Here is a 26706-nt window from a genome sequence, read left to right on the forward strand (position 1 = left end):
AGGCCACTTCACTAAGGAAATGATATTTAATCTAAGTCTCTAAAAATGAGTACAGAAGAGAAAAGTTGGTATGAAACCCTTTAGTACTAAAGAGTTTTGACTTGATCTTATGGAAAATTGGAAGCTCTCCAAGGTTTTCATGCAGAGAAATGGCATGTTCAGTCCTGTACTTTAGAAAGGGTCACTGATGGCAGAGTGGAAGGAAGATCGGCAGAATCGCTGATGGACCAGAGGCAAGAAAATCTGTTAGGGACCTAATGTAGTTGACGAAGGTTTTGCCCACAGAAGTAGCCTTGCAATGGATGGAACTGGCCAGAGTCAAGAAAACTTGAAGAGGCAGAAGAGACAAGATCCGGTGACAGTGGATGACGGGGATGTCACCAAAAGTACTCAGTCCCTTCTGCTTAGACAGTCAGTGGGCCATGTCTTCTCACTGGCACCATTAAAGAGCAGTTGTTGGTTTGGGAAGGCAGAAGGGACAGTGAGGACAGGTTTGTCCCTGTTGAGTCCGCGGTGGGACAGCCAAATAAAGGTGTTCAATAGGCAGCTGGGTATATGAATCTGGAGCCCAGGAGAAAGATGGAGGTCAAAAATGAGACCTGAGGGTTGACCTTAGATCCGGTCCTTGGCACCATCACCTCACACTTGGCTTCCTAGTTTTTTCTCGTTTTTTCTCCTGGGATGCTCTCATTAAATATATGCTTTATAGTTATCACAGTGTAATTGCTGTTCCAAATAGAAGCAGAAAAAAGAGATCTGAGCAGGGCTGTGACAGTAAGCTTGAGTCCTCTGCTTCCCTGTCGTACGTGAGGGTGAGTGGCACTCTTCTAGCATGGACACACCCAAAACGTGTAAGATTGGCTCCCAGAGTTATTCTACCAGTTATGTGGGTTTGGTTTCAAGCTCCCTTACTAATTTTCCTTTTCTTAGGCAATTTTTGTCTTTTTTCTCGTTTGGGAAGACAAGTATGATAAGAGAGAAGAAGAGACAGAGGATTAGGTAAAACAGACAGCAGCTGGGTCTGTTAGGGCCTTGGACGGTGCAGGCTGTAGGCTGCAAAGGTAGCCATCTGAGAGACTAGCCAGACGGTAGCGCGCCAGAGCGCTAACAGCGGCCGTCTCTGTGTGGGGAGACTCTGGATTTTTCTATTTCCTGTGATTGTTGTGTGTATGCGGCAGGTGGGAGGATTATGTTGTTCTTTCTTCTTGTTTTTCTACAAGGTCACTGTATAGACAGGCAGATGTCTACTCCGTCCCTCTACTCGTCCCTTGCTTCTCTGCATGGAAATGTCTTTTATAGGGAGAAGAGGGTGGGAGCGAGCAGGCCTGACAACCTTGGTCCCTGCTCATTGGAGAGCGGGGAGGGCCTGGGCTTGGAAGGGCCATGAGTCTAGCCTTGCTGTCTTCCCTCGGTCAATGGTGGTTGAGGCTTGCCCACTCCCTCCATGGAGTATTGTCAGCAACAGTGATCTGCAGCCCTTGTCTCCCTGACATGAGCCCCGAGGCTTGGCCAGCAAGAATGGAGTGGGTGGGATGAAGGTTGGAAATTGCACGGTGCCTCAGTTCCACCTAGGCCTAACTGAATATACCAGAAGCCCCCCTGTTGTTTTTTTTTAAGGTAATTAAACTGAAAGTGTATTTGGATCTTCATCTGACTCTTTGAATCTAGCTCCCACAGGTGAAGCAACTGGAGGATAGGTTAACTGGCACCCCCAAACCCCAAAACTCCAGAAACAGCAAGCACATGTCGCTCGTACAATTAGAAAGAGAACGACTTGTCTTGTAATCCAGCATCGACTTTGTCCCCCTCCTTTGCTCCCATTCTCAGCCTTCAGCCATGTTACTGTAAAGATGAGGAGTGAACAGTCTTCCCCACCAACGAGAACCCACAGCCCTAGACAGCAGGTCCTTCCAGCAGAAACCCCTTGAGCAGAGTCCATGACCTCGTCTTGTCTTTCACGGTGAGGAGACAGACGCAGCTTTTGGGGTTTTGTTTTTATTGAATCAGGCTGGAGAACAAAAAAGAAATGTGCTGACTCATCCTCTTATCCCCTGAAGTCAGCACACAATGAATTTTCCTAAATTTAAGATAATATAAAAATAAGAACCACTTTTGGCTATAGTACCCTCTTTTTTAAAATTTCATCTCTCAACCATCAGTATAAGCTGGTTGACAGACTCGGTAGTGGCTGATTTTAATTTTGGAATTAATCGCTTGTCTTTTATCTCTCTATTGTCCTGACAGGCTGAAATATTTGTGGCTTTATCCTTTGCTGGCCACATCTGAGGGAAGATTATGTTTTATATTGTTACTTTTAATAAGGCCTGTGGGAGACAACACACGTGACATTTGTGCTATTTGCATCTCAGAAGACAACTCTGGGAGAGGCCGGAATAACGCTCCAGAACGCGTCCCGCGTGTTGTCCGTGCCCCGGTGGGAAGGCGCCCATCTGTCACCCAGGCACTGAGCACCTCCGCTCTGCCTGGCCCTGTGGCTGCCACTGAGGGTTGAATGTAGACAAGGAGGCCCATGTGGGGCCAGAAGGAGGAGACCGACATTTTTCCAAGAATATCACACCTAATCAAAAATCTCTGATAAGTGCGCTGAAGGGAAGGTTGAGGGGCCTAATCTGGTCTAAGGGATCATGGAAGTCTTCATGGAGGAAGGAGCCTGTGAACTGAGATCTGAAGGTTGAGGAGGCATGAACCAGGGGATGTGTGAGGGAAGGACATTCTGGGCTCAGCTGAGCTTTACTTGCAGGCAGGGGAGTGTTTCAAAGTTGACAGGGGCCGGAGTGTGGAGGCCTTGGAGGCCACGGTGATACATTTGGTTGTCGGGGAGGAACACTGGGAAGGCATAAGAGGTCTCAACCCCGGGGGTGTCATGACCAGAATAGGCTCGGAAAGACCCACTGGTGGCAACACCAAGAGGTAATTGGAGAAAGCAAGAGCAGGGATACGGCAAGATCAGGCAGCTGGCTCTTCTGGAAAAGCCTAAAGCCCAGGGGAGGGGACATAGCTGCTGAGGCCAGGGCCATGGAGACAGAGAAGGGGAATGTCTGACCTTAGACGCATGAGCCATGGCCAGAAAGGTCCCATTTGTTGTGTGTGTTTCTCTTAGAAAAATTTGTGAAAACATTTGCTTGGTGGGTGCCAATAGGAGACCAGTCAGTGTTAACTGAGGCTGGACACCAGATCGGCATGGAATCCAATATTTTGATCAAAAGTATTATTTGACATCCTATCCATTTCCAGGGCAAATGCTTCCTATCAAAAAGGAGTCGAGGGGCGCCTGGGTGGCTCAGTCAGTTAGTGTCTGACTCTTGATTTCGGCTCAGGTCATGATCTCAGGTTGTGGGATTGAGCCCAGCATCGGGCTCCGTGCTCAGCAGAGTCTGCTTGAGATTCTCTCTCCCTCTTCCTCTGTCCCCCCATGCCCGACTCTCTCTCTCCCTTTCTAAAAAAAAAAAAAAAAATTAGGAGTCGAATCTCTGCAGTTGGCTTGGACTAAACATGTCAGGGCAAGTGGATATTAGGACGTCAACTTCATTTCTCGACAGAGAGCATCAGAAACGGATGAAAAGATGACTCTGGATGTAGGAGGGAAGTCACAGGTCCTTCACACCCGATAAGTGTAGCAGGTGTGAGCAAGGCTAGTTCTCGGACTCCTAGGAAATGCTTTGACATGGATGGAATTTCCTGGCCTACGCTGTGCTTCACACCCACCCAATCCATGCACCCTTCCCAGAAGACTGCCCTGTTCTTCCGCCAACTGAGGCACTGACCGTAACCCACGGCGACCCTGCCTCACTGCATCTCTCACCCTTTCCTGGCCCGTGGACCCGTCTCGGTTCGGGCGTGGGCCTGCCTTCTGCCCAGCCAGAAGACGTCACAGCCACCTGCCCTTTGCTTCCCATTCACAGTCTCACCTAGGTTCAATCCAGCCCCTATTCCTGCCTCAGTGGTCCTTCCAGAACATCTTTCTAGGTGTGCCATTCCCTGTGGTACTTATTCTGACCCTCCTAAGTCCTCAGTAGCTTCCTCAGTGCCCCTTCACTCAAGTCCAAACTTCTTAGACCAGGATGCGCATTCTCCGTGGTGACACACCGCTCTCCTCGTGCGTGCGTCCTTCATTCAGATGCTCACCCAACAGCAAATGTGTGCTGAGTGCCCAGTACGCCAGCTAGCATTCAGTCAGCATCAGCCATATGCAAGGCATGATGTAAAGTGCTTTTCAGACATTTCATTGTTTGATCCTCCTAATAAATCAGTGTTTGCTATTTTTATACCCAGATGGGAATCTGAGATGTACAGGGGTTAAAGAACTAGATCAAACCCACAGCTGAAAAGGATTCAAGCCCATGTCATCAGATCTTGAGCGGAGCTCCTGGCCACTGTGCTCCTGCCTCTGATTCACTTGGAACAGAGCACAGAAGGGTCTCTGTTACGTGTTCCTGCTGTGGTGTCCATTGTAATGGAATTAGTCTAGAAAACTGGAGCAGGCTGCATCAGGGAATGCACTGGCACTCATCGGCAAGGGGACACCCAGCACATGCTTCTGGGGGTGCACGGAAGGTGTTCCGCTGCACTGCAGTCCTGGAGGGGAGCGTGGGCGAGGACGCCCGAACGGCCCTCTGGGAGTTTGCTATGCACGTCGCTCTGAAGCCCAACGGAATGCAGATCAGTGGTGGCCCCGTGCTTTGTGGCGGTTTACAGAAGGGAGCAGGGCACAGCCCCGTCCTCAGGGAGCTCGCAGTCCGAGCAGATGACAGGACGGGCCCATGGCAAGGGTACTCCAGGGGCCAAACAATGGAAGTGCCAAACCCATGTGGAATGTGGAATGAGTTCCCAGAGGAACCCCAGGTTTGGGTGACTTCCCTTTCCCAAAGTTGTCGGAGAGGGAAGGCTCTGAGTGAGGCCTCCTGTCTGGAGGCCTTCAAGCTCCAGCCGAAGCACGTAACCAGCCATGAATGTGAACATGGAACAGACACTTGAAGCTGACACACAGTCAGGCCTTTAGGAAAGCGAGCCAGCTGTAGCCACTGCCTACAACAATTCATAGCCACCGTGGACTGTATGTCGCTTTGGAAGTCCCTCCATATCAGGATAGCAGGATGAGAAAAGGGGCCGCAGCCAGGAGAGGGGGTGATGTCCCCGTGAAACGGCAACTTCAGGAGCTTGTGTCCCCGTGAAATGGCAACCAGCCCTTCTGCTCTTCTGACCCAGCTCCCGCCGGGCCCCTCCAGCTGGTGTTCACTGTTCTACAGAGTTCCACACAACATGCAAGGGGATTTGGAGCTGGGAGTTAGGAACCCACGCAGGAGTATAAGAAAATCAGCCCCCTTCTCTCCAGTGTGTCTATTGCTCTCACACATTCATTCATTCAGCAAAGGGTTTAGCATGGAGTGAAGTTGAGTTTATGGCACGGTGTGTCTACAATATCTATTTTCATATTCGAGGTCTATGGCCGTGCCTTACATTTCACAGACTGCTTCCACGTGTAATGTTTATTGGATCCCTGAAACCCTGGGCAGTCAGTGTCACTCCCATTTTACAGATTAAAAACTGAGACTCTAGGTCTCACATTCCAAGACTTTTGACTCGGGATCCATTGAGCGCTCTCACTCTTGCAGACATCCTGTTTCCAGGCCCAATTCGCTGGGAGGTCTTGAGGAATGTGAACATGATTTCTTAAGCATGTGTTCCCTGATGCAGAATTCCAGCAGAGCGAAATAATGTGAATGGCCCCTGAGGTTCGTCCTTTATAGTCGTTTAACCAGACATGGTTCTTGTTAGAGCCGAGAGCAAAGATAGCCCTGGGAGCATGGGTATAGTGCCTTATTTCTCAGCCATCCCGTCCTACACACTCTCGAGGCTGAGCGTGATGTAGCCCAGCCAGAGAAACACACGGGGCTGCAAAATCACTTTTTCCTTTGCTCGAACGCACCGCCACCGGGTTTTAGCCTCAAGCAAACATGTGGTATGTGGGGCCCGAAGTTCCGTACAGGGGAACACGACCTAGACCACGATCACGCCGAAATACGCATGTGGGCCAGTAGCTCACACAGACACATGCAGGTGCACACATGCACACACACATATGCTCCCACACACGTGCACACGCTTCCACGCGCCCACACACACTCACTCACCCTATACCCCTTCCATCTGCAGGGCTTTCTGCGGGTTTGGAAATCACTTTCCCACGGTCCCCGAGTGCCATTGCCATAGGCTCTGTTCTACTTGGGAAGGCGTCCCATCCAAGTTTGGATTTTAGGTGATAGCTTTTCTTTCAGAGAAGAGAGACCCATGAGGTCACGTGTTCACAGCAGCAAGACACAGAGGGAAGCCGTCTGGCCCGGAGTCAGGAGGCCTACGTCTTAGTCCCGGCTGTGCCACTGACCCACTCTGTGGCCATCGACAGCCACTCAGCCAGTCAGGGCCTCAGTTTCTGTATCTGCTCGGGAAGGGGGTTGCCTGAAGGAGGAAGGTTGGCCTTGGATGGCCCGAAGCTTCCTTCCAGCTAGAACACTGTGTGATTCAAATACTAAATCAAGGCCGTTTGGCACGTCGCATATGGTGTTGGGGGGGGGTCTATAAACTTCCCGAGGAAAAGAGGCATTGAAAATAATTTTCACTCAGCATATTCCCTAATGGACTTTGTCTGCTCCCAGTCCTTTTGAATCACAAGGTTGGGCCGTTTTTTGTTAGCAATTTAGCAGATAAAATTCCTTTCTTCCTAGTCCCCTGGGAGTTGGGTAACAGAATTTGTATTTTACTTCCCAAATGGCGGAGGGTGGAGGGCTCCTCTTCCCGAGCTCGAGGCTTCTCATTCCCTCTCCCTCTTCCCCACCATTACATTTGATTGATAGTATTAAACAGAAGGAAAATTTATTTTACTGGAGTGGGGAAATGCATTAGGTTAAGTAATAAGTATATAAAATACATGGTTAGAGGTTTTGTAAAGGAAAAGATGTAATTTTGTGGTTATGCATGTTTGGGGCTGTTTTCTAGCTTATGTTTTGTTGGTAGAAATAGAATGTATTGGATCAGCAGAACAGGCAGCATCGACGTGCTAACGGGACAGTGTCTTGTTCAGCGACGCCTCCACGGACAAGAGTGGGATAAAAAGAGACGGTAGTTGACAGTCTGGAGGCTGTGGAAGGGGATGCTTTGGGAGTGTTTGCAAGGGGAAGTGCTGGGATCAGTGGCTGCAGTGCGCCCTGGGTGCACGACTTCCCTGTACGTAAGGAATGCCTGCTATGTCTCTCACTGGCATGGTCACCCCCACATCCAATAGTCAGTTGTTTGCAAATCCACAAGGCCTGGTGGATTCCTGCCTCTTAGCATCAGTCGATGGGAGACGACAGGGAGGCCCCAGAGCAGGCGCTGCTCCCCCTGCCTCCGCCACCACCGCAGGGGGTGAAACCTCCCAGAGAGTGGGAGGCTTCGTCTCTTCCAGTCCTCGTAATCAAATTCACAACCATGTATGGGGCACATGATGTGATGAGTACGTCTTTCTGAGTTTGAGTTTATCCATATGACTTCCTGCGTCCTAAGAATGAAATCACATTTGTGTCAGCATGTGGCACATCATACTGAAAAAATTAAAACTTCATGACGTTGGAATTGTCCCGGAGAATCTGGAATTTGGAGTTCTAGTAGTTACGCCTGGTACTCTAAGAAGTTAAGGAGTGAGCGGTGGGCTTGTTAGCTGTCTAAGACGAATTGGAAGTCGTTTTAGTGCTAGGAAGCACGTTATGCGCTCTGGCCGTGACTGAGAGAGACGGGACGGTTTCCGGACCAGCTCATGAGAGCGAAGGCCCAGCCCCGCCTCTGTTGTCAGCACTCCTTCAACCTAGTTGCTGAACTGGAAATTAATTTTATACTAATTTGTCCTCGGCTCATGCTTTAATGAGCTTTTATTTCTGGGTATTTAATTTGAATGTACGTTTTGATAAATAATCTATTAAAAAATAAATTGAGACTGAGAATAGAGGAGTTTGAAATTTCAGAGGTCAGTAATTAAGATTATTGTCACCACTTGGTTTTTCGTTGTTTAACTCAGCTGCCAATGCAACATTTCATATTTCTCTAAAATGAGGCAAATCTGTGGCGTATGATGGGTAGCAGACAGAAACCGTGATCCCGGGTGCCCTGGGCAGCCGGAACTGGTCGTCTCCTGCTCTTTTGCTTTCTGGATCCTCTCCGCTCTGATGTGCCTGCTGAGCACCCAGGACTGAAATCCCCACGCTGGGATCCCTCTGGTGCCCTGAGGCATGACGATCCAGTTACATAACCTCCTCGTAATTAGAGAATTGTCATCACAACTCCCTTAAGTACACAGGCCCACTTATCCAGAGAGAGGGGGCCATGGAGCCTTTCGAAAGTAATTTCATGTGGAAGCTAAAAAGGCAAGCTGACAGCAAGGTCTGGGTGGATATGTAATATGGCACACTGAACAGGTGTCCCCCACCGCCGTCAGGACGCCTTCGTCCCACCCCTCTCCCCCCACCTCCCGCCACCGTCCCGATGCCTTCCTCCCTGAACCGCATGCTCACTGGAGAGGTCAGCCTCACCATGGCTGTGAGTGCCCTGCTCCTGCCTGGAAGCTTCCAGTCAAGCAGCACTAACCCTCGTCCCTGAACTGCCAACCCCTCCTCCATTGCCTCGCATCTCTGCACGTGCTTTCCCTCTGTGAGTGACTCCCTTCCCCTGCCTTCGCCCCTAGCCACCGCACTCCTCAACATGACTTAGGCCAAAAAAGAGCCACAGACTGTCGTTGTTTGCAGCCGATATAATCAACAACATAAAAAAAATCTGAGATAGGCTACTAAGTTTATACAAACTATAAACAAAGCTGATAAGATGGTCTGATATAACTTTAAAAAAAAAAAGGTTTTCCTTTACATTAAAAATAACCATGTATAAGATGTAATAGGAAAAAAGATCCTATTTGTGGTGTCAACAAACCCACCCAATACCTAGGAATAAGCCTGATGAAAACTTTTCAATGGCAATATGAAAAAAAAAAAAAAAACAAGACTAGACTGAAGGACAAAAAACTAGCCTTATTAATGGAAACATACCATGTACATGAATAGAAAAATGGATCTTCATGGATTATAACACTGGATTATTTTTTTAAGATTTTATTTATTTGAGAGAGAGAGCACAAGCAGGGGGAGAGGGGCAGAGGGAAAGAGAGAAGCAGGCTCCCAGCTGAGCAGAGCACCCAACGTGGGGCTCAATCCCAGGACCCCAGGATCATAACCTGAACCGAAGGCAGATGCTTAACTGACTGAGCCACCCCGGTGCCCCTATTACAATGGATTATTAACCACGTTATTAATATACTAATAATATAATCTCAGTGGCTTATTGCAGAGCTTAAAATTTGATTCCAAAATTCACCTGGAAGAGAAGATAGGCAATAATATCCTAGAAACATCTGAAGAGAGGAACAGAACCAAAGAAAACCTGCCCTGGACAAGGTTGCCAGGACAGCCCTTTAGCAAACAGCGCTGGATCACATGCATCGGCATATGCAGGGGAATGAAACTGGACATATCCAAAAATTAATTCAAGGTAGATGAAAGGTGTGACTATAAGAGCTAAACTTGTAGAACTCCTAAAAGAAAACCCAGGTGGAAATCTTCAGTACCTTGAAATAATGGTTTCTTACTTACATATGGCGCCAAAAACGTAAGCACCCAAAGAGAAGAATAGACCTCCTCAAAACGATCAACTTCTGTGCTTCAAAAGAGATGCTCGAGAAAATGAAAGGACAACCCACAAAGTGGAGGAAGATATTTGCAAATCATGTATCATAGTCTACACCCGAGAGAACCAAACTCTGCAGCCACGCGGGAAGTTGTGTGCGGATGTTCAGGGGGGCACTGTTCACAATCGCCAAGAAGTGGAAACAACCCAAGTTCCCATCACCTGATGAATGGATAAACAAAATTTGGCATTTCCAGACCGCGTAATATTATTCTGCAGTAGAAAGGAATGACATTATGCTGAAAGAAGCCAGACACAAGGGGCCACGTGTTGTATGAATCCAGGGCCACGAAATGAATGAATGAGCAAATCCGTAGAGACAGGAAGTAGGTGAGGGGTTGCCAGCGGCTGAGGCAGGAGGGGCGGGTCCAGGGACGTGAGGGCTAATGGGGATGAGGTTTGTCTTCGGAGTGACGAAAACGTTTTGCAGTTAGACAGTGGTGACAGCTATGCGACATTGTGAACCTGCTAGCCGTATGCTTTTAAAAGGGGAATCCTGTGGTATGTGAACTTAATCTTAATCAAAACAGAGAACTTGGAACATAAAAACTAGGAAGATCGGTAGGGGAAGAAAGGGATAAAGAAAGGGGGGGTGATCAGAAGGGGGGATGAAGCATGAGAGACTATGGACTCTGAGAAACAAACTGAGGGCCTCAGAGGGGAGGGGGGTGGGGGAATGGGATAGGCTGGTGATGGGTAGTAAGGAGGGCACATATTGCATGGTGCACTGGGTGTTATATGCAACTAATGAATCATCGAACTTTACATCAGAAACCAGGGATGTACTGTATGGTGACTAACATAATATAATAAAAAAAAACGTTAAAAAAAAAACAGAGAACTTGCTCTGTCTGACATCCAAATGTGTAATGGAACAATAGGAACTAAACAGTGTGGCGGTCTTGGCACGGGAATGGACAAATGGAGGTTGGTCTCAAGTGGGACAGGTGGTAGAGTACAGAGCAGCACCGCGGGCACCCCACATGTGACACGTAGCACCCCCGATCACCAGAAAAGGGAAAATGGTGGCAGGGAACAACTGGGTCTCCATTTGTGGGGAACTGATTCTAACATCACACCCCTCAAAGAATAAATTTCAGGTAGATTAAAGGGCTAAGTATATGACTATGGAAATAGAGGAAAATCAAAAAGGACATACATGTGACCTTGAGGAAAGCCACAGTACATAAAATTCATAAAAAGATGGAAAATATGACTTTATAAGAATTGGAAACTGTACAACCAAAGATATTATAAGTAAGTTAAAAAAATCATTTCTCACATAGTAGGCAAAGTATTGATACCTTGAATTTTTGGAGAACTCCTAGAATCGGTAAGAAAAGTCAAACTAACAAGTGTCCAGCACTCTCATCTCCCTCCTTGAGTTGCCTTTCGGATGGTCCCAGAAGTCTGTCCTCTCCTTGGTGGCAGAAAACCTGGACTCCTTTATCGAGGTGTCACTGGATGTCATTGGCCACTCAGTCCCATCCAGCCCTCTTTCTTAGCAAAGTCAAGGTGGTCTTGGGATTTCAGTTTCGTTGGGCACAACAGCTGCACACAAGCCCTGCCCCGGGAAGAGTGAATTAAAGCACCATGAGTAAGGGAGCCGTGTGCTGCCGCAGACACAGCGTGGACGGGCTGAAGCCCAACACCCCCGACCCCGCTCCTTCCACGTGGCCTCTGCTGCAGGACCACGCGGCCGGTGTGCAGAGGCCACAGACAAGACGAGCGGAGCACGCTTAGCTTTTGTTGCCTGTCAGCCACTTAGTGGGGCGGCCACATCAGTTAGGTGGATTCTGGACAGATCTCTGTCTCAGTAAGGAAGTGTCTGTGCTGGGGTGTCTTGTTGCAAGCAGTGACCTTATTCAAGAAGGGGAATTCTGCAGGCGTCACACGGGGACTTCTGTCGTAGACCCAGAACACCTTCCTATTTTTCTTTTCCTGCTGAGAGAGACCGTCAGTCTTGATGGGGCAATTCAGGGCAGTCCCCTCCAGCTGCCGCCTCACCTGCTTTTCTGGTCCAGAAGCCATAGATTAAGGCCTCGTTTTGTTACACTTCCCAGAGTGCTCGAGTCTGCCGCACGGGCCCTCATGTGTTATGAAGGACAGTTTACAGGAGGGTACGACAGTGATGTCTGTGAGATCTGTTCTGCCGCTGGGTTTTGTCAAATACTGAGCATCAGAACTTCCCTGAAGGGTGTCAGAGAGACAAGGGTGGGACCGGGATGCAGCTTAACACCCCATTGATCATCTCTAAGTAAATCAGACCTTCCCGCCAGAGATCCTGGCCGGGTCACGCTGGGCTTAGCATTAAATATTAAGACCACTGGTTCGATAATTTATGCCAAAAGGGAATCCCGTAGCTGAAAGCAGGAGCAGGTGACTGGGGGCAGTTGGCTTATCGTGAGCGAGTGCGAAATCATATGACTGAACCGACTTTCTCCTCCTTGTAGGGTCACTGTTACTACCACGGACACGTGCAAGGGTACTCTGGTTCCACAGCCAGCCTCAGCACTTGCTCTAGCCTCAGGTAAGTGGCCCTCACAGGCCTGCTCCCATCTTGAGTACGACTGCCACCCCCTCTTCTCCCATTTGCTCTCAAGGAGCAAGAGTAAATGATGGGGCCTGAGCCTCTACCCCATGAGACAGAGAAGCCCCGCCGGACACCTCACAGGAGCACAGCATGCCCAGGATCTTAGTTTCTCTGCTATGGCAACTCTTTCTAGAATGTTCTTGGGCCTGGTGGGTTGAGAACCATTGAACTGACTGAGTTTCTACATCCAAGGATTCTGTGACGATCTTTCACTTATGTGGCTCTTGTGCTTAATGATTCCCGGTGTTAAAAGGTAGGAGCTCAGGTATTGGCGTTCAGGCTGCTTGCTTGGTAGACACACGAAGGCCCCCCCTCCGTAAGAGGCAGAGCAGAGCAACCAGTTGAACAGAGATCAAGGTGAGTTGAACCAGGCATGGTTTGTAGGGGCTTTTGCTACGAGGCTGCGGCATGTGTCAGGAAACAGCCCCCTTCTGTAGCTGGACGAGCCAGCCCTCCAGGCTCATCCTTCCAGATCACACTCATTCACCAGCAGTTGGCTCTCACGTGCTCCCCTCGAAAACTGGTTTGTCTGACAAACTTCCAGCTGCCTCGGCCTGGATTCATTCATTGGGTTTGTGACCCAACAGCTTGTTTCCCCCAAGTCCTGTTTTGCTTGGACCCTGGGTTCCATAGCGGGGGGACCGAGGGCCTGGGAGGGCACGCCAAGCTTGAGTGAGACCAGGGCTGCCCTCTGGGTCAGCAGGAACCCCACGCCTCTGGGAGTCCTACGTGGGACACTCTACACTCCCAACACACGGCACCACACACAGACAGGACGTGCCACATGCGCTACCACACACACACACACATGGGTCAGTCAGGCTCTGCAAGGGTGAGGGAAGGGGTGGCTACCCTGGCCCTCATCAGGGTGTGAGCAGCTGCATGAAGCCAGAAGCCCCCCTGAGCCTCAGCGGGAGATGGGCGCTCTCTCGGGCTCGTCCTGACACACAGCAGCCGGTCAACAAATACTCTTCAGTTAACAACGAATCACTGTGGCCCGCGCCTCATCGACAGCCCTGGGGAATAAGCCCCTGTGTAACCCGGCCCGCGGAGCCCGGGAAGCCCCCTCCCGGCTGTGGGGGGCACCCGGCCGGGGAAGTGCGGGCAGGTGCGCTCGGGCTGCGGGGAGCCCGTCCTGCGTGGGGCCGGCGCCCCGGGCGTGGGGCTCTCCTGCCAGCACCCACTGCTCAGGCCCTGCCGCTCTCGCTCCTGTCCCTCCTGTCCGCCCCTCTCTCCTCACTTGCGTGTCAGGGACCCAGAGCAGAGCAGTCCATCAGCCGTGCCACCGCCCCCTCCATCTCCCACCCTGATCCGGTTCCCTGCCCCCGGACGCCCTCTATTAACGTGGAACACGCATCCTTCCAAGCTGCGGCCTGTTCTTCATGACCCAGGGCTCCTGCACAATTTACAGATGTCAAGAGAGGGCATCCTGTCTCACACTGCAATTTGCTCTTGTCTTCAGCATTGTTTTGATATCCGTCCTCCTTGGCGCATGTGGGACTGGCTCCTTCCTTTGACAAATATGCTTGAATTTGCCACATCTTATCTCTTCACAGCCTCCGTGATGTGCATTTAGGTGGTTTCCAGCTTTTCTCAATCGCAGACCGCACTGGTTGCACCAGGGGCCGCAGGCGGTCTGTGCCTCAGTGTTTAGGGCCTGGGGGCCGGAGGGGGGGGGTCGTGGGCACAAAGAGCAGGTGCCGTGTGGAGGCAGAAGGGCCTTCACTTGTGCCAGCAACAGTCCCGCCACCTTCTTCCAAGTGCCTGTCCTAGTTCCCACGCTGGCCGTCAGAGCTGAGTGTTCTCTCTCCTCACACCCTCCCCAATCCCTGACACACCCAGTTTATTCCAGTGTTTACCACTGGAACCCAACAAAATGTACAAAAAGCTAACCCTCCCCCATTCACCCTGCTTCCACTCCACTCAGGTAAAACATGGCAGCAGCCGGGGGTGCCCCTCCCAGCTTTCTCCTCATCCTGTGCAGGCAAAGCCCCCGTGCATGTGTGTGTCTCTCTATTTTTATAAAAACAGAGTCCCATCATACACGTCACTCTACCCTGATCCTTCCGTCTCTGCAAGTCAGGAGACAGAGACTTCAGTCTCTTTGGTTCACTCCACCGAGTGTGTACGCACACGTATTTCTGCACGCTCTTGCGTTTGGACAGCGTTTTTGATATCCCATTTATAGCACGCTATTGAACTTTGAAACATCTGCTAATCTGATATGTGAGCAGAGTTATCTCGTTGCTGCTGGATTTGCCGCTCTCCTGTTGTTAGTCGTCCCTTCGGCAGATGTTCCTCGAGGCCTTCCTCGGTGCTGGCGCTGAGGGAGGTGAGGTAGGCCGTGCGGGGTCTGCAGGAAGCACATTCCTGGCCGAGGAAACAGCGTGTGCAAAGCCCCTGATACAGGAAAATGCCCGGGATTGGCAGCGCCTCAGGGCGGCCGGTGTGGCTGCGGCCAGGCGGGGAGAGGAGGCAGGGGAAGCTGAGGTCAGAGGAGGAGAAGGCCCTTGGCCTCTCCCCTCTCTCTGACGGGGTCACGGGAACTTTGTGCTGAGGTCTGACTTAACGTTCACACAGGTCACTCTGGCTGCAGGGCGGGAAACAGGCTGTAGGGAGAGGATGCCAAGGAGCAGAGCTCAGCTAGACACCTTCCCAGGAATCCTGCCGAGTGACGGGAGCCCGGCAGAAGTGGCACCTGCAGACAAGCAAGAGTCCAGAAACTTCTTTCGGGGCTTAGAGAGGCTGCTGCCTCTGGCATCTGATAAGCTCCTGACCATTGCCTTCTCCACCGAAAGTGCTCTGTGTCTGAGACTCGCTCCCCCGAGGTAGTGTGGGACACGAATACACGAAGGGACCACTCTCCTGCTACTGACTGGGTGATGACTGAGCGAGCCATGGGAGAGCGTCTCACGAGGCAGGGCCTCCCAGACACGTGCAGGCCCAACAGGCGTGCTGGGTGCTCCGGAGGAGGAGGAAGGGGAGGAGGATAGCATTTGCAAGTGATGATATGCGGAGCGAGGACGGCTGCTCCCCGTGGACCGATGTGCACGAGGGAGGGACTTGGAACAATGTAGTGTCTTCTCAAAAGGCTGTCCGCGAGCTGGGGTCAACAGGGTCAGTCAGGTTTCAGATGGGGTGAGGAGGGAAGGTCAGGGGGGAGGGTAGTTTGAGGATGGACCATGAGTGCCAGGAGCACAGTGGGAAGGTGAGAGGGATAAAGGGAGGAGTGAGAACGGGGTCATTTAGAGGATTAAGGAGCTATGTGGAGACACAGCCCCGTCTTGATGGAAAAACCAGAGCTCAGGCTCCTGGGGGAGAGAGAAGTGAACAGAGATGAAGAACAGGACGGGGTCAGACCTGAGGGCATCTGGGAGGGAGGGGAGTGAGCAGTTCAAGATGGATAATCTGGGGCCAACAGCAGATTTTTCCGCCCTGGAGCACAACAGCCCAGGCAGTGAACTAGCTATGTGACAGTGGATGAGTGGCCGGACCTCTCTGAGCCCCAGTTTTCTTATGTTAAAATAGAAAGAAGTGTCCAGCTAAAGTGGTGGTATTGAAAATTAATGCCATGCCATATAGGAAAGCTGGTCCCGTGCCTGACCCTGAGTGAGCAGCCAAAGGAAGAACCATCAGACTCTTGAGACTGTCTCAAGTTCTTTGATTCTGGGGTTGGGCCAGTGGGGAGGTGCAGTACTTCTGGGCTAATTCGATGCAAAGCTGTACTCCTCCTAAGGGAAACATGGCGGATGCACGCAAGACCATGGTGGCAAAGATCATACGTGGAAATCACACCTACCCTGTGTGGCATCCAACATGCTTAAAAGTAGAGAGTTTCTAATACACACCTGGAAAAGGAAAATCCACAAATCCACACTTTATGTTGCACCTCTCCAGAGCCTAAAAGATGGACCTGTTTGTTCAAAGGCCATTTATTGAAGGCTAAGTATTTCTAGCCTCTAAGTTAACCTAAAGGTCAATGTGTGCAAATAACAGAAAAAGATAATTCGAACTGACAAAAAAAAACAAACAAAACTTAGAGGTAGACTCATGCTGCTTAAAAGGCCAGAGATGGCTACAGGCATGGCTGGATCCAGGGTCTAACTAATGCTATCAGAGTCCATTATCTCTCCACTCTAGCCTTTACTTTCTTCTGTGTTGGTTTTATTTTCACATATGGCTTATTCTTTGTGGTGACAGAGGAGTTGTAGGCAGCCCCAGGCTTATATCCTCAGAGGGCAAGTAGAAGAATGAGGGCTCCTCTTTCAAGTTCAGCAGAGTTCCCCAAAACACATCTGATTGGCCCTGACTGGGTCATGGGCCCATCCCTGAGACAACCACAGTGGCCAGTGGTGGGCTGATGCTCTGGTTTAACTCTCTGGGTCAGGCTGGGGGTGAACAACACCCAAACCCTAGGATAGGCAGTGGGGAGGGTGAGTGCACCAAGGAAAACCAGTGAGCTTTTGCCAGAGAAAGGACAAATGAGGGCCGGGACAGGAAGAAACAAACAGTCCCCTTCCAACAATGGCTTCCATACATCTATGAAGAAGTTTTAGACCATCAAAACCGAGAACAGGCATTAACAGAAGCATCAGGATTGGTCTGGTAATTTTCAGGTGATTTTCATAGGCATATCAAACTCTTGATGGGTAGAGAAAGGGGTATCTCCACGGTATTCCTAAAAGCTCCTTTTTATAATAAGTAAAACTATTTACAAACCAGTGACACTAATCAATTAGTTTTAAAAAATGAGGAGGGCACCTGTGTGGCTCAGTTGGTTAAGCATCTGACTTCAGCTCAGGTCATGATCCCAGGGCCCTGGTATCAAGTCCCAGATCAGGCTCCCTGCTCAGCGAGGAATCTGCTTGTCGCTCTGCCTCTCCCCTGCTCATACTCTCTCTCAATCTCTCTCTCTCTCTCTCAAAAAAAAAAAAAAAAAATGAAGAGGAAGCCTGGGTGGCTCAGTCAGTTAAGCATCTGACTCTTGGTTTTGGCTCAGGTCGTGATCCCAGGGTCATGGGATCCAGCCCCGGGTCAGGCTCCGAGCTCAGCATGGGGTCTGCTGGAGAGTCTCTCTCCCTCTCCTTCTGCCCCTCCCGCTTGTGCTCTCCCTCCCTCTAAAATGAATAAATAAATCTTTAAAAAATAAATTTAAAAAATAAAAAATGAAGAGGAACAATTGGATAGAGTATTCCCAGAGTAATATTCAAATACGGTAAATCTGCCTTCTGTGCTTGGCCACGCCCCTCGGTCACAATTCCCATCCTTCTTCCGAGGGCTGTCCACCAAAGGTGCAGGTACCTGTCCTCCCACACAGAGAGGTCAACCTCTCTGCCCAGTTTGAGCAGCATCTGCTTCTCAGCCTCTACCTCTCGTCTCCAGCACCTGGACGATGTTCCCTCCGCGGTACTTGGCATAGACCATAATCTGGCAAAGAGGAGTGCCGTGACATTACCGGTGGCTGGGGTTTCAGGAGAAGTCAGAAGAGTGGGTGCTGCATTGTCTGGTGTCGATCACCAAGAGGGGTGGGGACGATGATGGGGGACACTGAGTGTGGGTGGCGCTTCTGAGAATTTGGACTTTCCAGCTCTTTGTGCTGTTGTTACAAAAGCAGCAGACCGTGCACCCACAGAGAAATTCCGGAGTCGTGGAGTCAACCTTGTGATCTTGCAAGTAGAGAATCAGACCAGGGAAAAAGCTCTCCTGGATCAACTGCCCACTGGAAGAAGAATCGATGGAGACTGGAGATAAAGGGGAAATGCAGCCATCGTGGCACCAGCCCGGTGGATTTAGAGAAAAAATAATAGGCATTAAAAATTATGTTCAGTATGGTGTGACCCAAAAACACATTCAGATCTAGGAATGTGGAGGGAAACTCAAATGTCCTAAGGGACACATTAATTAGAGCCCAGCAGATTACAGCTTTGCAGAAAAAAAGCAGAGAAGGAATGTCCTGTGCTGCTTCAAAAAGGCTGGATCAAAGATGGGGAGCAAAAAAAAAAAAAAAAAACCTCAGCCCTGGAAGAGAGAAGAGAGGAGGGAAGCAAGCAAGACAGCCTCTTCATCTGATGCTTGAGGGGGGAAAGATAAGGAGAGAGAAAAGCATGAAGATCCCAGTAGAAAGCAAGATTGAAGAGGGAACAGCTTTTTAATAGAGGGGATAGAGTGCAACGTGGAAAATAGGTCATAAAAATGAGTGCAGCCGTGGAGTCTATTCTTACTTTGAAAGGACTCCAAGTCAAAGGCAAAGTTCAGGTATAAGTTAATTTTCTGCTATATCCTATGTCTCCCCAAAATGCTCAGTCCTTGTTAGCCTGTGTGTCCCCAAAATGCTCAGTCCTCGTTAGCACGGTTCCAGTGCATGATTCTCCTGCGACACGCTGGACTCTCATTTGCTCTCCCTGCTTCGTGCTTCGCGCCCCCTGCCCGTAAGTACCTAACCCACAGCATCCCCGTGGGCGTCAGGGACTCCTCCACACTGCTCTGCACAGGGACCCAGCTGAGGACAGAAGTCTGCTCCTGCCCTAGGGGTGCACCTGCTGTATTCCGTCATAGGGCAGACGTCCAGCCCTGGCACTCTCCTGCTGGAGCATTGGGACAGTGTGTCCCTGGGTCCTGATTTTGTTCATAAATGCCACCTTCCCATCCCCATTCAGCTCTCTGGCTGGAGCATGAGCTCCTTGAGGGAAGACACTGTCTCTCACCATTTCTTCTCGTTCTCTTGCTCCACCTTCTCAGCTCCTACCCGTGTCTGACACAAGTCTCGGGGGCTCACAGTTTTGGGACAAGCCACGAGTTCTCCCATCACCTGCAGGCACGGTGGTCGAAATGAGGCTTCATTTCTGAAGGAACCACCTGTGGTCTAACAGACTGAAGCCCACCGTTCACGTCCTAGACGAGGAAGCTGGTATCTAGGGCTGTAAACTAGTATGGGTCATAATACTGATTTTACTTTTAAATGGGGTTTAGGCTAGTTGAGAACAACGCATACGTGCACTCACACTTACTCATGTTTGCACCTGTGTTCTCGTACGCACACACCGTCGTACACTGTCATCCCGTCCACTTGCACACTCCCACTTGTGTGCTTACACGCACATACTAACACATGCTCAGATGCATATACACACACGTGCATGCACACATGTCCCTTGGGGTGGTGATGACACGCAGGGGCTGCCGGACTTTCTTCTTCATCATCACTACAGTCTCTGCTTCCTGAGGGTAGGCGCAGCGTTATTGCCACCGGTGTGCCGAGCACCTAACTGAGGCCCCACCATCAGGGGCCCCATCCTGATGCCGCAGCTTGGAGCCACAGACCCCCACACCAAACGACACAGTCGCCCCATCCCGAGCACAGCTTCTGTCTCGAGAGAGAGGTGTCCCCCGCATTTAGGCACGTCTGCGTGATCTCCTGTGATGCTCACCAGAGCCACGGGCAGGGACGGCTCTACCATGAGGAAGCCCCCCGCCCAATTCCAGCCGCACTGTTTTCCAGCTGTTTCCAGAACATGCCTCATGCATCTCACCCTCTTTGTCTCTGCTGTCCCTCTGCCCGGGACGGGCTTCTCTCCCCACCTCCCATTTGGCTTTAGAAGCTTCACCGAATCACATGGTGCTACCTGCAGGAAGCCACGCCCCCAAACATTCTTCTCGGTGCAGAGCAACCCCGCCTCGCAGGTACCATCAGACGGCCCTTTCCCAGCGCGGAGCGGGTGATTTATAAAACCTGCTCACATCCCTGTGTGAGGGCCCCTGTCCTTCCTTACTCCATTGATAGTTGGCTGGCATACCTTGCTGTACAATCCCATCACTTGTCCTAAGGACCTTCTGGATGGGGAGCATTTCTGATACATTGCTTGTAGCCCCCAGAGCTCTTAGCACTGGCCTTCGATGTGGGAGATAGCACAGAATTCTTTTAAAAATTCAATTGCATAAAAGTATTCAGATGCAAGTCTATTGTTACCCCAATAAGTACATAATTATTATGTTCCTTTAAACCGTATAATATAAAGTTTGCTGCACTAAATTTTATATAATGAAATCAAATATAGCACAAAATGCAGAAATACTTCTTGCCCCATACTATTGAAAAAGAGTCCATCAACTTATTTTTCAAAGGGTGGAATTAACCAGTCTTATGGTCCATGAAATCAGAAATTACCATTATAATGAAAGTAATTATTTGCAATTTAAGGCAAAGACAACCATTGTAAAAATTTTTTAAAAAGTTCTGCTTTTATACAGCATCATTATTTTATTATTTACAACTTAACAGACAAGTTGAATTGACCCATTTGAAAAAATCGACCAGAAATCTCAGCTGTTAAAGCAACAGGAGAAAGGAATCTCAGGGGGCAGAGCAGATGGAGGGAGCCCACCCGTCTGATGCCAGGCGCTCCCCACCTTCCTGGCGCCTCACAGCTTAAGTCCAGGTCGCTCACCTGGATGGATTTTTTTTTAATTTTTTTTTGTTATATTATGTTAGTCACCATACAGTACATCCCTGATTTCTGATGTAAAGTTCGATGATTCATTAGTTGCGTATAACACCCAGTGCACCATGCAATACGTGCCCTCCTTACCACCCATCACCAGCCTATCCCATTCCCCCACCCCCCTCCCCTCCGAAGCCCTCAGTTTGTTTCTCAGAGCCCATAGTCTCTCATGCTTCATTCCCCCTTCTGATCACCCCCCTTTCTTCCCCTACCGATCTTCCTAGTTCTTATGTTCCATAGATGAGAGAAACCATATGATAATCGTCTTTCTCTGCTTGACTTATTTCACTTAGCATTATCTCCTCCAGTGCCGTCCATGTTGCAGCAAATGTTGAGAACTCATTCTTTCTGATAGCTGAGTAATATTCCATTGTATATATGGACCACAACTTCTTAATCCAGTCATCTGTTGAAGGGCATCTTGGTTCCTTGCATGATTTAGCTATTGTGGACAATGCTGCTATGAAGATTAGGGTGCATATGGCCCTTCTCTTCACTACGTCTGTCTCTTTGGGGTAAATACCCAGTAGGGCAATGGCTGGGTCACAGGATAGCTCAATTTTTAACTTTTTAAGGCAACGCCACACTGTTTTCCAGAGTGGCTGTACCAACTTGCATTCCCACCAACAATGTAGGAGGGATCCCCTTTCTCCACATCCTCTCCAGCAATTGTTAATTGCCTTGTCAATTTTTGCCATTCTAACTGGCATAAAGTGGTATCTTAGTGTGGTTTTGATTTGAATTTCCCTGATGGCTAATGATGTTGAACATTTTTTCATGTGTCTGTTAGCCATTTGTATGTCATCATTGGAAAAGTGTCTGTTCATATCTTCTGCCCATTTTAAGATTTGTTTTATTTGTTTCTCGCGTATTGAGTTTGAGAAGTTCTTTGTAGATCTTGGATACCAGTCCTTTATCTGTAGTGTCATTTGCAAATATCTTCTCCCATTCCGTGGGCTGCCTCTTAGTTTTTTTGACTGTTTCCTTGGCTGTGCAGAAGCTTTTTATCTTGATGACGTCCCACAAGTTCATTTTATCTTTTGTTTCTCTTGCCTTTGGAGATGTGTCATGAAAAAGGTTGCTTTGGCCAATGTCGTAGAGGTTGCTGCCTATGCTCTCCTCTAGGATTTTGATGGATTCCTGTCTCACATCGAGGTCTTTCATCCATTTGGAGTTTATCTTTGTGTATGGTGTGAGAGAGTGGTCAAGTTTCATTCTTTTGCATGTAGCTGTCCAATTTTCCCAGCACCATTTATTGAAGGGACTGTCTTTTTTCCACCGGATGTTTTTTCCTGCTTTATCAAAGATTAGTTGCCCAAAGAGCCGAGGGTCCATTTCTGGGTTCTCTATTCTGTTCCATTGGTCTATGTGTCTGTTTTTGTGCCAGTACCATGCTGTCTTTGTGATCACAGCTTTGTAGTATAGCTTGAAATCTGGCATTGTGATGCCCCCAGCTTTGTTTTTCCTTTTCAACAGTTCCTTGGCGATTCAGGGCCTTTTCTGGTTCCATACAAATTTAAGGACTATTTGTTCCAGCTCTTTGAAAAATGTCATCGGTATTTTGATCGGGATAGCATTGAAAGTATATTGCTCTGGGTAGCATGGACATTTTAACTATGTTAATTCTTCCGACCCATGAGCATGGAATATTTTTCCATCTTTTTGTGTCTTCCTCAATGTCTTTCAAGAGTGATTTATAGTTTCTAGAATATAGGTCCTTTACATCTCTGGTTAAGTTAATTCCAAGGTAACGTATGGTTTTTGGTGCTATTGTAAATGGGATGGATTCTCTAATTTCTCTTTCTTCAGTCTCATTATTCGTGTATAGAAATGCAACTGATTTCTGAGCATTGATTTTGTATCCCGCCACGTTACTGAATTGCTCTATAACTTCTAATAGTTTGGGCGTGGCTTCTTTTGGGTTTTCCATATAGAGTATCATGTCATCTGCGAAGAGAGACAGTTTGACTTATTCTTTGCTGATTTGGATACCTTTTATCCCTTTTTGTTGTCTGATTGCTGTTGCAAGGGCTTCTAGTACTATGTTGAATAATAGTGGCGAGAGTGGGCATCCTTGTTGTGTTCCTGATCTTAAGGGAAAGGCTCCAGCTTTTCCCCATTGAGCATGATATTTGCTGTAGGCTTTTCATAGATGGTTTTTATGAGATTGAGGAATGAGCCCTCTATCCCTACACTCTGAAGGGTTTTAATCAGGAAAGGATGCTTTATTTTGTCAAATGCTTTTTCTGCATCAATTGAGAGGATCATATGGTTCCTGAGTCTTTTCTTGTTGATATGATGTATCACGCTGATCGATTCGCGAATGTTGAACCACGCTTGCATCCCAGGTATGAATCCCACTTGGTCACGATAGATAATCCTTTTAATGTACTGTTGGATTCTATTAGCCAGGATCTTGTTGAGGATTTTGGCGTCCATATTCATTAGGGAAATCGGTCTGTAATTCTCCTTTTTGAGGGGGTCTTTGCCTGGTTTGGGGATCAAGGTAGTATTGGCCTCATAGAATGAGTTTGGTAGCTTTTCTTCTGTTTCTATTTTTTGAAATAGCTTTAGGAGAATAGGTATTATTTCTTCTTTGAATGTTTGGTAGAATTCCCCAGGAAAACCATCTGGGCCTGGAGTTTTGTTATTTGGAAGGTTGTTTATCACTGGCTCAATCTCTTCATAATTAATTGGCCTGTTTAAAAAATCAATTTCTTCCTGTTTCAGTCTTGGTAGTTTATAGGTTTCCAGGAAGGCCTCCATCTCTTCCAGATTGCTTAATTTATTGGCATATAGCTGTTGATAAAAGTTTCTAATAATTCTTCCAATTTCATTGGTGTTGGTTGTGACCTCTCCTTTTTCATTCATAATTTTATTAATCTGGGTCCTTTCTCTATTCTTTTGGATACGTCTTGCCAGTGGTCTGTCAATTTTATTGATTCTCTCAAAGAACCAGCTTCTAGTCCTGTTGATCTGCTCTACTGTACTCCTGGTTTCTAATTCATTGATTTCTGCTCTAATCTTGGTCACCTGCTTCCTCGTGAGTGGATTAGGCCTGTCCCTCTGTTGCTGCTCCAGCTTCTTGAGGTGAGAATATAAAAACTGCATTTTAGATTTTTCTATTCTTTTGAGTGAGGCTTGGATGGCTATGTATTTCCCCCTTAGGACTGCCTTTGCAGTATCCCATAGGTTTTGGACCATTGTGTTTTCATTCTCGTTGGTCTCCATAAATTGTTTAATTTGATTTTTGATTTCCTGGTTTATCGAGTCATTCCTGAGCAAGATGGTTCTTAGTCTCCAAGTGTTTGAGTTTCTTCCAAATTTTTCCTTGTGGTTGAGTTCCAATTTCAGAGCTTTGTGGTCTGAGAATATGCAAGGAATAATTTCAGTCTTTTGGTATCAGTTGATACCTGTTTTGTGTCCCAGAACATGGTCTATTCTTGAGAATGTTCCATGGGCATTAGAATAGAATGAGTATTCTTTGGTTCTGGGGTGTAGTGTTCTATATATATCTATGAGGTCCAACTCATCAAGTATGGCATTCAAAGCTCTTGTTTCTTTGCTGATTTCTTACTTAGGTGATCTGTCTATTGCTGATAGTGGAATGTTGAGTTCTCCTACTATTAGTGTATTTTTATCTATATGTCTCTTTATTGTGGTTAAGAGTTGGCTTGTGTATCTTGCTGCTCCCCTGTTGGGGGCATATATATTTATAATTGTCATGTCCACTTGTTGGATACATCCTTTAAGAATAATATAGTGCCCTTCTGTGTCTCTAACTGTAGCCTTTAGTTTAAAATCCAATCTGTCTGATATGAGAATTGCTACCCCAGCTTTCTTTTGAGGTCCATTGGCGTGAAAGATGGTATTCCATCCCTTTACTTTCAGTCTGAATGTATCTTTAGGTTCAAAATGAGTCTCTTGTAGACAGCAAATGGATGGGTCATGTCTTTTTATCCAATCTGCAACCCTGTGGTGTTTTATGGGAGCATTTAGACCATTTACATTGAGACTGATTATTGAGAGATATGATTTTAATGATGCCATGTTGCCAGTAAGTCTTTGTTTCTGTAGATTGTGACTTTCTGTTCTGTATCACTCTTGGGGCCTTTTTACTTTTATAGAACCCCCCTTAATATCGCCTGTAGGGCTGGTTTTGTGGTTACGAAATTGGTCAATGACTGACGATTCTGGAAGGTCTTTATTTCTCCATCAATTCTGAATGACAGCCTTGCTGAATAAAGGATCCTTGGCTGCATGTTTTTCTCTGAAAGAGCTTTAAAAATGCCCCCCCCCCCCAACCCTTTCTATCATTCCAGGTCTGTGTAGACAGGTCTGACGTAATTCTGATGCCTTTGCCTTGGTACGTGAGAAATTTCTTTGCCCTGGCCGCTTTCAATACTGTATCCTTGGATCTAATATTTGCGAAATGCACTATGACGTGACGTGGCGTAGGTTTGTCATGGTTGAGCTTGGGAGGGGTCCTCTCTGCCTCTTGGACACGAATGTTTGTTTCCCTCGCTAGATTAGGGAAGTTTCAGCTACAATTTGTTCAAATATCTCTTCTAGACCACTGTTTTTCTCCACCCCTTCGGGGATGCTGATGATTCTGACATTGGAACGTTTCATTGAGTCAGTAATCTCCTGTAACCTACATTCCTGAGTGTGGATTTTTTTGAGTCCAGATTCTATTTTAGCTTTTTCTTCTACTAACCCATCCTCCAATTTGCTGATACGTTCTTCTGCCTCATTCACCCTGGCCGTCAGAGCCTCTAGTTTTGACTGCATTTGGCTCATAGAATTTTTAATTTCTGCCAGATTCACTCTCATTTCCACCCTTAGAGATTCTATATTCTCATTAACATTTTCGTTAATACTTTTTTCAAGTCTACACATCATCTTGACCATTGTTACTCTGAATTCCATTTCTGATAATTTGGTTATATCCATATCCATTAGTTCTGTGGCAGAGGCCACAGGCTCATTGTCTTTTCTTTGCTGGGGGGGGACTTCTCCTTCTCGTCATTCTGATGAGGAGAGGGTGCAGGGTTGTCCAGAGCCCAAATTATTGACCGGGACCCAGGCCGTGCGCCCTTGTTTTATAGGGATCTTAGGGATGTGGGCTTCTTGATTTTTCAGCCTGCCTTCTGGGGGAGGGGCCTGCCGCGCCGATACTCAGGCAACCCTGTTTGGGTAGAGTCTCGGCGTCCCCTGCGAGGGGGGATGGGGATGGGCACTCTCTGAGCCGGTATTTCCAGGCTTTTGTTCTCTGGCGGCTTTCCCTGGCGGTTTGCTGTGCCTTTTCTGAGAGTCAGAGCAGCAGCAGCCGAATCTCAGCCTCTGTCTCAGAACAGAGGGATTGCAGACCGTTCTCCACTGATGTTCTGGCCACTTTAACTCTGTTTCTGTTGGTGCTGCTCAACCCTACAGCGTCCCGGGTTGTGCGCCCCACACCCGGCGTCCCAGCCCTCATTTCCAGGGCCGGCGCGTCTCTGTCCTTTGTGTTTCTAACACTGCCAGCCTCCCCGCGCGCGCGCTCCCGGATCTCCCCGGTCTCAGTCTGGTTCCAGTGAGCACACTGTAGCTCCGTTTCAGTCTGGTGGCGCGCACTCCCGGCTCACGGTCTCAGTCTGCTCTCTCGCGGGTGCCGGTCCACGAGTCTGCCCGCTCCCCCGTGCAGGTGGCTACCGCTTCCTGGTGCCCAAACGCGGCGGCTCCCTCCCCCTTCCGTTTATCTTCCCATATCTGTGTGCGGTTTCATGGCTCCCCGCTTCGTACCTCAATACTCAGCGCTGGAGATGTTCATTTGTAGAGATCCAGATGTATCTT

General features: G+C 48.4%; 1 protein-coding gene across 1 annotated transcript in view; it reads left to right on the top strand.

The window, feature by feature from the left end:
* ADAM12 (ADAM metallopeptidase domain 12) overlaps window positions 1-26706 on the top strand; it is a 335474-nt gene that overhangs the window by 207455 nt on the left and 101313 nt on the right. The window contains exon 5 of the mRNA XM_026494364.4: window positions 12237-12313. Coding sequence (XP_026350149.2) covers window positions 12237-12313 — 77 coding nt within the window. The remainder of the gene's footprint in view (window positions 1-12236; window positions 12314-26706) is intronic.

This window comes from Ursus arctos, unplaced genomic scaffold (genome assembly GCF_023065955.2).
Source record: "Ursus arctos isolate Adak ecotype North America unplaced genomic scaffold, UrsArc2.0 scaffold_7, whole genome shotgun sequence".
Lineage (NCBI taxonomy): Eukaryota > Metazoa > Chordata > Mammalia > Carnivora > Ursidae > Ursus > Ursus arctos.